At 40.6% G+C, this 13,644-nt stretch overlaps 2 protein-coding genes across 3 annotated transcripts in view; one reads left to right on the top strand and one right to left on the bottom strand.

The window, feature by feature from the left end:
• The window catches only part of LOC111667383 (transmembrane protein 163a-like), a 63,011-nt gene extending 55,863 nt beyond the window's left edge, over positions 1-7,148 (bottom strand). The window contains exons 1-2 of the mRNA XM_023423038.2: positions 6,524-7,148; positions 124-243 (exon numbers count right to left, since the gene is read on the bottom strand). Coding sequence (XP_023278806.2) covers positions 124-243; positions 6,524-6,725 — 322 coding nt within the window. The 5' untranslated portion in view covers positions 6,726-7,148. The remainder of the gene's footprint in view (positions 1-123; positions 244-6,523) is intronic.
• A 599-nt stretch (positions 7,149-7,747) lies between these two features.
• Positions 7,748-13,470, top strand: acmsd (aminocarboxymuconate semialdehyde decarboxylase). Of its 2 annotated transcripts, none has more exons than XM_023423066.2 (10): positions 7,748-8,107; positions 9,908-9,952; positions 10,770-10,866; positions 10,956-11,005; positions 11,286-11,522; positions 11,716-11,809; positions 12,255-12,350; positions 12,470-12,642; positions 12,953-13,051; positions 13,256-13,470. In XM_023423066.2, exons 1-10 carry the CDS (start codon positions 8,051-8,053, stop codon positions 13,316-13,318), a joined length of 1,011 nt encoding a protein of 336 aa, XP_023278834.1. In that variant the 5' UTR covers positions 7,748-8,050; the 3' UTR covers positions 13,319-13,470. The 2 variants fall into 2 exon arrangements, with proteins under 2 accessions (XP_023278834.1, XP_023278835.1); XM_023423067.2 differs by having other exon boundaries at positions 7,748-8,117.
• The last annotated feature ends 174 nt before the right edge of the window (positions 13,471-13,644 follow it).

Below are 13,644 nucleotides of genomic sequence, written 5' to 3'. Positions count from 1 at the left end.
GACGTTTAAATGACAACAACTCAGTCGGTCTACTCACGAGTGAATGGCACAGTATTCCAACAAAGATACTTTACGGCACTGTGGTACATGTTGCATGTGTATAAATGTGTTTTAAATGCTTACTGAAAGCTGCCACAGCCAGTATGAGTGTGACCACGATGGAGATCCAGGATACCCAGAGCGCCTTCTTCCTGTAGCTCTGGGCCTCATGGGGCTTCAGGCGCATGCTGCTCTCGAGGAGACCTGCAGTGAGACACATAAGCTCTGTTACAAGGACAGCTCCTTCTGTCTTTTTCTTTGTGTTTTCTTTGCGTATTATAAAGCTCATTTTATGTAATGCTTTGTCAGCTTGGGGTGGGATAAGTGGTTATGTGAGCTAGGTTGAGAACAAGACGCTCTTCAGTGTTGAATAATCAGTGTTTGGTTCACTGAAAAAAGGTTGGCGTGTGTCTTCATCTTGGAGTCCCAAGGAGCTTTGCTGTAACAAATACTGAGGTAAAAAAAAATTTACACTTTCAATTCATTCACTCCAGAAGTTATTTGAATGAGTAATTACATTCTGACTTCTTGATCAATTCCATAAAATAGAAGGTGTTTTGTTCCTGACTATCAGGATAAAGCCTCTAATATGCTAGACACACCAATGAGGTTAATGGTTAGTGTAATATAAGTGTCCCAATTCAGGGGCTGCTTCCCCAGGAGAACACTGTCTACGAAGGCATGAGCCTTCTTAGCCATCGCACACTGCCAAGGCCAACCCGAAATGAGACGGTCTGGAAAATGGATAATTTTCACTTAGCGTCACCAGCTGTGCCCACCCTTACACTCCTGTTGCCTATAGCAACCTTAACAACACGTACCTTTTTTTTCACAAAAAACACAAGGTTTTAAAGCCCTTGGTGTTAACAGTTGTAATGTTAGCTGTTGAACTGAGCTGAAACCCAATACTCAGCGTCGTTTGCTGCCATATTATTTTCATTGCTGGTGTGCAATGAATCTTGGGATAAGTCAGGCCACGAAGGATCCACCTGTTGGAGCCTTTTTCTTTATAAATGCAGCCTCCGGAGGATGTGGCCCTTGAATTGGATCACAGCTATAGTGGCTTTCAAATCAACTAACAACATATAAAGCTGAGCACAAGAGCACACTACAGCGGCCATGTTTATGCATGCTACAACATTTAGGTCAAAAGTACATTTTCCAAATGTTTTTTTTTTCTTGTTAAACTAGCAATTGTGGCAATTTTTCCGGTCTATTTACCCTTCAAGGAAAATTTTCTCCGTTTTCCCCAGGCCACAGGAAGGTCAAAGGTCAGGTTCTGCTCAATACACGTTCCTTGAACTGGTTGTTCATAGAAAAGTTTTGTCATTTGTGAGGCACTTGTGACGAATCCACTACAAGAGGCCCATAGGCTTATCAATGCGTAATTATTACTGCTTTGAACAATAAGGGAACTGTTTTTTTCCACCACCCTACATGAATCCTTCCTCTTACATAATCCTCATCACCTTCAAAGAGAGCACAGGGGCCACAGGGGATTTACACTGAGGGGCATAAAACCCTGTGAGACGCCTGGGGACCCTTGTTATACTGCAGATTAGAGTTCACGGATGAAGCATAACACAGGGACAGCTTCTCAGGTTTAACTGTCTTTACTGACCGTCACAGACCTACAGACTTCACCACGCAGACCACTCACAGCTCCAGAATACATGAACAGGATAAAGTAGTCCCTCAGAATAATTCTAAGACAGAAATAAACCATTCAGAAAAAAAAAACAGCAAAGTCAATAAAAGTCAATCAAGCACATTATAATTCCTTGTGAGGACCATTAGACTCTGCCTGCTTTTTAAGGCACAATTCCTTCTAACCTCTAGACTAAACAGACAAAGTCGTACAATCCACATACAACCCCTGATGGCTCCAAACCCTGTTTCTGTGGGAGAAGTCTCTGCCTGAAGTCACAGACAAAACAGCCCAGACTCTGAAGTGCCCGAAGCTGCTCCATTATCATGAAATGTGAGGCTGGCTCTGCAGATTCATGTAATATTTAGAAGCCTCAACTTTTGCATCCAAAAGGGCTTTTGATGCTACTAGTTGTCATTCTATCCAGAAATTTGTCTCTGTGTTTTCTTCTTGGACTGCTATAGTGCGGCTACATAAATAGGCAGTAAATGGGAGCTAATGAAAGGAAAAACAAGGCTCCTTTAAGCTTTGAACATACTAAACCAAATGTTCTGGATGTAATTTAGTAATCATATTTGGAAATTACTTGAATGTTTTAATTTAGGCCTCTGCTTTTTTATATTTGAAAAGGGGACAGTTTACCAAAGAAAAACTTTTTTTTTTTATGTATAAAACTGCTTTGGGGGAATTTTCTCTCACTGTCTGTGCGTCACAGAGAGGGACTCCTTCCAGAAGCAACAGCTGATAGAGAGCTGATAAAGTCATGTGATTGTTTTATGGAGTAAGAGGACTTTTATACAGCTTCTAACGGGACACAACTGATGACCGCATCAGTTTTCAGAAGTGACAAATCAAACTGTTTTAAGAGTTAAAGTAGAACTACAGTGTTTTAGTGTTGCACTTCCATACATGTTGGGGATCTGCAAAAGACTCAGGGAAGATTTTAAAGAACGGTACAAATCAGTGCACTCCTAAATCGCTCATCTGGGTCAAGCTCCAAAAATGTTAGATCATACATTTCCCATAATGCAACCCATGGCACATATTTAGGTACGTCCTCTTTGCCTGGTAAATTGTTTCAAATTCCGCACGTCCAGTTTGTATTGCAGGTGTTTTATTAGGAATTTGGTCCTAACAGAGGTTCCCCAATTTCCATCCAAAAGCTTGTTGCTGGGGCAGTACATTACAGCACCCTTTGTCCATTTTATACTCCTACAATTCAATACTGTAATCGTACCAAGAATGTCACATTTATTTGACTCTTCCTTCTTTTTTATCTTTTTTTTTCCCTCCCAATCTGGAGTAGTCAGTTCACTCTGCCTGCAGGTCTTCATGTTGCTAACTCCAACTGTCTAGTGTGGGTGTAGACAGAAGGAGAGTGTAGACAGAGCATCCAGAGGGAGATGGTGCTGCTACTAGAATACAATCCCTCACCAGCTTCCCACCAACTCTTTTTTTTTTTTTTAAAGACGGCCTGACCCTTGCACTCCAAGCTGTACACTACTTCAGCTGACTATGGTTTAGTTCAGCTAATTATCTGTAAACTGTCAGACACTTTTTATATCCAAGTCTGTTATGATGCATCTGTAAAGAAATATATACTTTTTGATACAAAAATGTACAGCTCCTGTAATCTGAGGCAAAAACAGCCAGTATGCATTTAACTAGTTGAGAAATCTGGTAGCTTTAACTTCAACCTGACATCGTCAGTTTCGTGGATATTTAGCATTTTTACATCCATATTTTATTACATTTCATGATGTGAAATCAATTCATTGGGTTGTAATGTATTTCTTTGAAGACAAAACTTCAAAGAAAATTAACACAAGGCTTTTTGCTGAAAGGGGGTTAAAAATCATCTGGAAGGCCTCAGCTTGGGCAGGGCAGGATCAATTTGCTGCATTATTGGCAAATTAAGTCAACTGTCACACTGTCCAGCTGAGTGTGTGTGTCTGTGTGTGTGTGTGTGAGTGTCTGTGTGTGTGTTTGTGTGTGTGTGTGTGTGTGTGTGTGTGTGAGTAAGTAATGCTAACAAGTCCCAGTGTGTTGGTCTGTGTAAACATCCCTCTTAGAAACATGTTGTACATGTGCATGTGTGCTATGTACAGGGAGGGATTCATATGGAGCAATATGGAGTAACAAAATATATATATATATATATATATATATTTACATTAACTTAAATCATGCAAACTACTGATCAACTCTGTCTGCAGTTTGATGTATAAACATCAATAATTATGTTATAAGTCAACGGTATATTTGACATTTTTTCCTGATTGCAAAACACAGGTTTTATAACCAGTGACTGGACATGCTCTGTTAACACTGAATGAGTTTTCTATGGATATTATTTCTAGTAAATGCAGGATCACTAATCAGTGAAGCTTGAGTGAGTGGAATTTTCCAAACACATCAAACACTCATTTCCTTTTAACTACCAACTGAAGACAAATTCAAATGTTAAATAAAACTAAAAAACTTTTTAGTGTAAAACCATATTAGCTAAACTGGCTAACCAGCTTGTGTTTGTGTGTGTGTGTGTGTGTGTGTGTGTGTGTGTGTGTCTGGACGAGGGGGAAGTGACACAGCATGGTTAAATCACTCTGCTCACATGATCCCTGGCTGGGGGTTCAGACAGGAGGCATGTGCTCAACATCTCCTCATACAGCGCTCCGTGACACACACACACAGTCTTGTGTGGGTGGGTGGGTGGCTGGTTGTGAGTGTGTGCCTCTCTCTTGACACTTGTCTCTGTCGCACCTCTCTTTTCTAAAAATAATTAACATCAGGCATCATGCTCAAAAGGCTGATTACACACCTCCCGTACACATGTTCGCAAGAGGAGACACGTGACTGAATATAGGCCTAAAACTCGTGGGAGAGGAATGACCCAAAAGAGATAAATAATTACTTTTTTAAAATAATTTTAAAGTCTTCTCTTAACTTTCCCTATTATTCTTACTGCAATGCCATCAGACATCATTAAATCAGGAAAGGAAAAACTCCCTTGCTTGGATTAACCATGATCAGAAACCTGCAGAGGTTTTCTTACAGCATCGGCAGGGACATTTATGTAAATAGGAGAGAGATGAGGAAACCGGGGGAGGGAGGGAGGTAGGAGGGAGTGTGTGAATGTCTGCAATATATTGTGTTGAAATGTGTGTTTGCATGATTGCACATTGGTTCAAACCTTGCTTTTGAGTGAAATATTCAAATTGCTTGACGTTTAAAGGAAAGTTTTCCCCTTGGTGCCTGCTCACTTCTCTTTTAATATCTCTGTGATCTATATACAAGCTAACAACCTTTATTTACAATTTACAGTACCTCACCCGACATCACAAGCAAAGTAACACAATTGATTACGTGCAAATAAAGGGACATTCCACCAATTTTACACTTAAGAATCACCACAACAGTCAGGATTAGTAATGCTTCAGCTTGTTAAAACCATTGAACAATGACGCCTATGGTTCTCAAGGAGTTTTGTCAAATCTGAGAAAAGAATTCTGTCATGTCATAACGAGCGCTGTTCAACCGAAAGCCTCACAAACTGAAAGTGTGAAGTTGGAAAGATGTTCACCAGGCAGAATGAAAGACGCTCTTGAGTTGCAGTGGATCAAATGTTTTTGGAACTTGACCCATATGAGGGATAAAAGCTGGTAGCTATATCTCTGCTGCTTTGATTTCAACCGTTTCCACCATCTGTCTCTCACAAGCTCTGCGGAAGTGTGACACTGAATCACTGGAGCACTCCTTAAAGGGATCAATCCTCCCCAAGAATCAATCTGAGTTCTAATCTTTCAACTGATCAGTGTCTTAAAGCCATTGAAGGAACCAGAAGATCTTTGTTTTTTTGTTTTTTAAAGACGAAAAAGATGTTGTTCCTTCATTCTGACCTTATATTTATCTTTTCTTGAGTAGGCACAAGGTGGTTGTTGATTCCAGTTATTAGAAATGATCCAAATCCATAACACTGACTGCAATAACCATGTTTCCTATAACATGCTCAAACATTTTTAGAATATAGTAGGGAAATGATTTATATGACAGATATCCCTTGAAACCAGATCTAGTGAACATACATTACATTTAATAAACCCACTGAAAGCCTATAAACTGAGCAACAGGCTCAGGATCTATTGTATGACTGAGGCCCTCTTGTTATCCACTGTGGAATGTTTTGTTTCACAGGTTTTATGCATATTAGATAATGAATGGGACTATACTAGTAGAAAAATCACACACACACACACACACACACACACACGTGGTTAAGCAAAGGTAAATGCACACTTAAGGGTTCATAGGACATACATGTGATTGGTATAAGACTTCAGCCTTAAAGCAGACTGAGCCTGTGTGTGTTTCTGGGTGCATGTTCTGAGGAACAATTTAATTCCCTCAGGCAACTTTGTCCCCTGAGGCAATGCAATGTCTAAAACTGAGAGGAATGACTGAATGAATGAATGAATGAATGAATGAATGAATGAATGTCTGAATGAATGAATGAATGAATGAATGAATGAATGAATGAATGAATGAATGAATGCCTTTGGGGATTAGAAGCAATTTAACAATGCTATAAGCTTTGAATTCAACTTCTGAACATCTGAATCCTGCTGATGTAGGACTATCATAAATTATTCAGGTAAGAGCTGAACTAAAAATATCTCACATGTGTAAAAATACCCCTTCCATCTCCCCAGGGTGCCCCCGCCCCCCACCACACACACACACACAAACACCCCAACACTCACAAATTCACATCCATAAGTTAAAAAAAAAACAACAAAAAAAAACACATCCAAACATGACAGAGACAGATGAAGTTACCTTCTCCCTCCACACTGTCTGTGATTCTCATCTCCTGGCCCGTGGTGAACGGCTCGGGCTGGCCGGGGGGTTTGTCTTGCTGGTGATGGTTGTTAGTGAAGCCATCCGGGGCGCACTGGCCGTTCCGCACCGTGGCGGGGCAGGGATCCACAATAGTCGGGTCTGGGACAGGGTAGGACTCTTGGGTCGCCGGGTCTGTCATTGTTTCTGCAGTTGTTGTTTTGTTGTCAGACTCAGAGGCAGAGGATGATGAAGTTAAAGAAAGGGAAAAGAAAAAAAAAGAAAAAGAAAAGATTCACACCGGTTCGATAAGTGCAGCAGCCATCCAGCGCGTCCAATATGCCACCGGTGTCGACTCAGTTGCGCAGGGGAGGGAGATAAGAGATGGCGAGAGAAGAGGAGGAGGAGATGGGGGATAAAGGATTTATCTCCCCGGCATCAGCAGCGAAACAACTCCCTGTGTGTGTGTGTGTGTGTGTGTGTGTGTGTGTGTGAAGTCCACACTGCGAGGAACAGCTCTACAGACTGGATGTAAACACCCTATCCGGCTCACTCACTTACAGAGACTTTAGGGTTAGATGCGGCGATGCGATAAATTGCTGAGATCCGCTGTGAATCTGGCAGGCGGTGCCAGCAAGTTTTTTTTCCTCCTCCCCTTCCTCCTTCTCTCCTCCTCTCAGATCCCAGCGCTTCTACAGACCACTACACGAAACACTCGGGGACATCTGTCCGGAATTACTCAGGGATTTTCTACAAATTAGCTTTGATTTATGCATGAGACGAAACTTAAATGGAGCCGTTATGCATCAAGCAACATGTAAAGTCAAGAACAATAGATTGTCTCTGCTGATGACTCCATAATAATGTCACACTTTTATCAGTTTATTTATCTCATAATCAGGTAAACATCTTTCTTGATGGTGGGTTCGCCTTCAAATATCAGAATTGCCTCGTTGATGATCAACTATCAAATTCAGAGAAATCAACTATTTTCACACCTTAGTCATTTTTACCTGCCTGCCTGCTGCCTTGACTCGTAATGCCTTCATCACTAGGCCTCAATATTAACCACCAGGGGGCGCCACAACACAGGGCTGTGAGCAGGTGATAAGAAACCCTGACAAGTATCACATGTCACATTGACTTGTTCCACAAGTTAGTGAATTTCAACGGAGCTGCACAGAAGTTCTTTGTGTGTGTGTATGTGTGTGTGTGTGTGTGTGTGTGTGTGTGTGTGTGTTGGTGGTGGTGGTAAGAGTGAATAATGAAGTTAGAGACAATATCTCTTCATGGTTCAGAATATCAGCTACTAACAGTGTTAACCAGTCTGGTCAGACCTCTGGTTACTGTCTGTTTGTTGCACAGATTAGGTAATAAATGACAAGGCTTTCCCAGCAGGCATTCACCTGTTGGTCATTGGCTTCAGGCTGAGGGCAGGGAGTGGATTCACTAGTCGTGTGCGCTGTTATTGCTAGAAATCTCTCTGAAGCAGACCTCTCAACTTTTCCCGGGGCTTATCCAACCAGGATGAAGGTTGATATTCATAATCATATTTTACCAAAGGAGTGGCCCGATCTGAAGCAGGTAGGCACAAGTACGTGAAGGATCTGAGCGGCGTTTGTCACAGCCTGGTGCCTTAACCTTGAGCCTTGACACACGCAATTTATGGGCTAGATCTAATTTTGTGTGGTTCAGTGGGTTTACAAAAAAAAAACACACACACATCTTTGTATCAGTTCTGTGTCAGGCAGAGGTTCTCTTTGAATCCAATGCTATTAAATACCAGCAGCCTGAAATAAAATGTACAGGCATTTCCCATTGGAGTGTCTGCAAGGAGTTTAACAGCTCAATCCCAAAGTCTGTCTTCTCTATGGATGGTTAAACTTTAATCAATAGGAGGCTCCGGCCTTGTGCTGTCTGAGACTGCTCTTATATCTTTGTCACTGTGGAGGCCTGGCTTTAGCTAATCATTTCCCTCATTTATTGCTGGACAGGAAACATTGCCTGCAAATGCTCCCACAAGCTTTCTATGAATCTTTCTTTCTTTCTTTCTTTCTTTCTTTTCTTATTACTGTATTTTCAGTGGTACAGTAGCCTGCAGTTTCACTTATTTAGACATTTGTCTTTGAATGCATGCAAGCACAAACATTTAGTGTAATTAATTTACATAGCACTGTATATCCATACCAACCATACCAACATAAGCAGCCGTGGGACTTGATAATCTGACCAAGTGACCAGGTAAGGAAAACTTGGAAATGTCTTTTCTGTACAAAAAAGTAAAAAAAAAGAAAGAAAAGAAAAGAAAAGAAAAGAAAAGAAAAGAAAAGAAAAGAAAAGAAAAGAAAGAAATCAGTGCACACAAAGATTATTTAACCCCTACGTTCAACACATGTTGAGTTTGTTTTGAAATTGTTTTAGAGAGGTGCTGATTCAACTTTATGGTCATTTTGGAGGCTGCAGTTTGTGCTGCTGTTGAATTTTATTGCATCATAACAACTGGTGTTTATGTTATTTCTACCCCTCTTATTTCAATGAGGGTAGGCTAAATAACAGAAAAACCCATTGTATAATGTAACACAGTTCAACACAGCACAGAAATTATAAAACATTGTTATTACACCATTAGAGGACAAACTGAAATCCAAATACATGTATTTGGGATTTGTATTGGTTGCCTAAGAAGTCCTGGAAAGATCAACAAAATCCAAGTATTAACCATGTTTTACAACTGGCGTCTCTAAAAGCCCAAACAGAGCTAATGCATCTTTCTCAGTAGTGGACAGTGTTTTTTTAGCCAGTAGACGGCCTGGTGTCGCAGGACTTTAAACAGAGAATTAATTTCTGAACATTTCTACTATTGAACTGTTATGTATTTATTTCACTGAAAGCAGGCTGTCATTGAAATAGCCACTGCAAGACATCACACTTTTAAAAGTTAAAAGGTGTAAAACCCACTTTGCATTTTGAAAAGCTGAAGCTTCTCTACCTCTATCTATTTACTAAGTACACCGTTCTGCTGATCTGGAAGGATATGAAATGGGGCTTTACTGGCTGTATTGCTCACATAGATCGTCTGCGGCCTCATTTGTATGCAAAAGAATCAACAGCCTCAGATGGCATTCACTGTTGATCCAGGGCGTTGGAGTGGATAGTCTTCTAGGAAGAAAATTGAACCCTTGCAAATGGGATAACACAATTTATAAAGGATTTTTACTAAAGTGCATGGAGGATACTAAACCATGCTCTTCTTTATCACTACAGATTTTAAAACAAACAAACAAAAAATAATAATAATAATTTATGTAATCTAATGCATCTATTTTGTATAATGTGATATTTAAAAACTGCACATTTATTAATTGTGTTTTGCATGTGTTTCAGAGGTATGGATATGATGGGTTTGTCCAGCTGCACCATCACTGCAAGGTGAGTCAACATACATCTAGATATACATATATATATATATATATATATATATATATTCTATGCAGACAGAAAGGGCACAGGTACAGGAGCACTTACGCAATTGTACTGCACACTATGCTGGGCACACAGCAGGTTCTTCCCGGCTGCAGCCCACCCTGTGGACCTGTCAGGCTGGCCCTGGCTCTGTGAGCAGCTGCAGAACTCAGCACGTTGCCACTGCGTCAGCAGAGACATTCACTTCAAACACAGCGGCAACACAACAGAACGCAGAGCAGACTGGCAGCTGTGTGGCCGATGCAACCTTTTGCAGAAGACGTTGGTTGAACTTTTGCCACCAGCTAATTGAACATGCGGACTAATAGTGGAATGTGTCACACTGATGCATACAAACAAAAGCTGTGTCTGTTGATGAACATCTGTTTAAGTACAGATGCCAATGTTAAAAGCAAGATCTGACAGGACTCAGAGCCAAATTGTAACATCCAAGATAAGAGATTGTTAATTACAGCAATTAAAAGGAAGGATAAACTAGCCAGATGTTGTTTGTGTATTTAGGTCTGTAATTAAATTTATATGAAAAACATGTACTATGTGTACCATGACAGTATGACTCAGCTGTCTGCTGCCATCATGTGGTTGTATTTTGAAACGTGATAAAACCCAAAAGTCACATGAGCTTGAAAATTGTGAATGATAATGAGTGAAATGACAAATAACAAGGACAATAAATCTGCCAAAGTGTCCAGACTCTACAATGGAGAGACAGTGAACATCTGAATCAGTTGGGGATGTGACTGGTGTTAATGCTTTGTTCCAGGGGGAAGCTAAGATGATGAAGGATGGGAAGCTGTTCCGAGTGATTCAAGAAAACTGCTGGGATGCAAGCACACGCATACAAGACATGGATCAACATGGTACGTGCACAGACATGAAAGACGTAAACAAGTGTTACAGCTTGTCATCTTACGGATGACTAAAAACAATGTTTCTGTATAATATTCAGGTGTGACGGTTCAAGCCCTTTCTACTGTCCCCGTGATGTTCAGTTACTGGGTGAGTGCACGTGAAGTCAGAGCAAATGAGATCAAAAACAATGCAGCTACAGTATCATGTTTTATTGCTGAGTGCCTGAAACTACGGAGTATTGTTTACTGCGCCCTCACTTATTGCGAGCTCCGTCTTCCCACTCATGCTGAAAAAAAAGCAAATTAAATTGAACTTCTTTTGAGCAGTACCATGGTGGATTATATACTTGCCTGCAAAGCTGCTAAACTGTCTTTTTGTTCATCTCACACATATATTTACCTGTTTTCATTTTATTTTTGGATTGCAGGCCAAGCCTCATGACACGCTGGATCTCTGCGCCATTTTAAACGACAATTTGGCCCAGACAGTGCGTAGCCACCCCAAGAGGTTTGTGGGCCTGGGAACGCTGCCCATGCAAGCTCCTGACTTGGCCGTCCTAGAGATGAGGCGCTGCGTGAAGGAGCTGGGATTCCCTGGGGTGCAGATTGGCTCACATATCAACAACTGGGACCTCAATGCCTCTGAACTCTATCCCTTCTACGCTGTGAGACATTTCATACTATAGTATACGCTTATATCATAATGTTCCTGGTGATAGTAGTTGCAAATGTGTCCAATGTGTCCAATGTTTACAATTCACTGGTTAGACTAATGACTGCAGTGACATTCCTTTGTATTCATAGGTCAGTTTCTCTTTCATGGAGAAATACTGATCTTGCAGTGTGTCCTCCCCACAGGCAGCTGAGGAGCTGGGCTGCTCTGTATTTGTCCACCCGTGGGACATGCAGACAGATGGGAGGATGGCTAAGTATTGGCTGCCCTGGTTGGTGGGTGAGGGAGATAGAGTAGGAAGAGTAGATATTAAATGTCCCCCTCCCAAGAAAATAACTTTTCTTGCAATCTGTTTGTCTGAAATGACTGAAACTGAGCCATAAATATCTCTGCGTAACAAACCAAACTAAAAGCAAAAACACAGCAGTAAATTATGCCTACTATTATTATTGCCCATAATGTTTCCTATAATAATTGATGAAATTCATCAAAACCAAATCATTGCATTCCCCCGCATGTTTAAAATCCCCAAAATTTTAGCTTTTAGTATTTTAGCTTTCATATCGTATTTGATGAATTGCGATTATGGTTAATGGTGACCAGTCATGCTCCATTTTGTTTGTCACTTAGTATACTAACCCACTTACACTGTCATACAATACCAAGACATTCTATTACAGTTTGAAAAGAGAGATTGTATTTTGTTGTCTTTTCCATCACAAAGGCATGCCCTCAGAGACAACCATGGCTATTTGCTCGATGATATTCGGAGGTGTCTTCGAGAGATTTCCTAAACTGAAAGTCTGCTTTGCTCATGGAGGTAGAGAAGCATTTTAAATGTAGCATTCAAAGCATCTCACTTCCTGCACAGTTTAAGGTGTAATGAGACTCTGTGTGTTGTCGTTTGACCTTAAATGTATTTTGTTCATCTGGTTACAGGTGGCTCTTTCCCATTCACCGTCGGCAGAATTGAACACGGCCACACAGTCCGCCCTGACCTGTGTGCAGTCGACAACCAGATCAGTCCACGGAAATACCTCGGCTCGTTCTACACTGACTCCCTAGTTCATGATCCCACCTCCCTGAAGCTGCTCATTGATGTCATTGGAAAAGTGAGCTTCATTAATTCATTTCTGTAAAGACTCCGAGGGAGTTTTGCAGTGTTGAGCATGGAGAGTGAGCGGGTAGATTGAGCACATCAGCAGTTATTCCTGTCATACCACTTTAACCTTAGATACAAAAACCGTGTACCAGGGCTCATTAAGGTCGCACACTGCTCCTCTGTGTATGGAGGCATTCTGATTCTTTACAGTAATTCTGCTGATGAAAGTAACTATTCCTGCCTTCAGCACTTTGACAGAAATACTGTCGATGAGCTCAACGTTGTTTTCTAAATTCACACGTGTGTATTCCTCTTTTAAGGATAAAGTGATGCTGGGAACAGATTATCCATTTCCGCTGGGTGAGCTACAGCCGGGATCACTGATTGAGTCAATGGATGAGTTTGATGAGACACTAAAGGTAACAATATTTCCCTCTCCTTCATTTAGAAAGTGCACATCAGTGATGCTGTCATGAATTGACTCTATAACACATAGCCAGGTTTAAAGGCTTGTCAGGAACACAGTGCAGTTAGTCCCTCAAAAGTAAATTGTGTCAATCAATTTCAATGTCTTAAAGTACTGTATCCAATATTCAGTCTGATGCGTATTCCTTTCATTGCAGGATAAATTGCTTGCTGGAAATGCACTGGAATTTTTGGGACTGAAACGTGAGCAATTTGAGTAACATAAAAATCTCAAATACAATTGCTATACCAAGTGATTCAGTGTAACAGCTTTATTCAGATAAACATATTTTGATGATACAAAATATCCTGAAGTTTGTATAGTGATAACCAATTGTAATACGGTTTGTTATAATAAAGTATTTTACTGTCAGCATTGTTATTTGTTTTGAGCTCAATATAAAACACAAGTGTCCCTGAGAACGGAAATGGAGACTGATTGATGTGCAACGAAGGGAATAATTACAATTACATTACAATTGTGTTTTAAAATCAAATCTTATATTAAAATGGTAAATATAATGTTTTTTTCCATCTTTCCATCTGT

The sequence above is a fragment of the Seriola lalandi genome, unplaced genomic scaffold, assembly GCF_002814215.2.
Source record: "Seriola lalandi dorsalis isolate HSWRI2012SDOR001 ecotype SW California unplaced genomic scaffold, Sedor1 jcf7180002054689, whole genome shotgun sequence".
NCBI lineage: Eukaryota > Metazoa > Chordata > Actinopteri > Carangiformes > Carangidae > Seriola > Seriola lalandi.
This window is presented reverse-complemented; position numbering and strand designations above follow the sequence as displayed.

Excerpts from the sequence above, each read along its gene's own strand:
- acmsd (XM_023423066.2), top strand. The coding sequence starts at position 8,051 with ATGAAGGTTGATATTCATAATCATATTTTACCAAAGGAGTGGCCCGAT. Across the intron at positions 9,953-10,769 it reads AGCTGCACCATCACTGCAAG|GGGGAAGCTAAGATGATGAA; the intron begins GTGAGTCAACAT and ends GCTTTGTTCCAG. Across the intron at positions 12,643-12,952 it reads TCATTGATGTCATTGGAAAA|GATAAAGTGATGCTGGGAAC; the intron begins GTGAGCTTCATT and ends TCCTCTTTTAAG.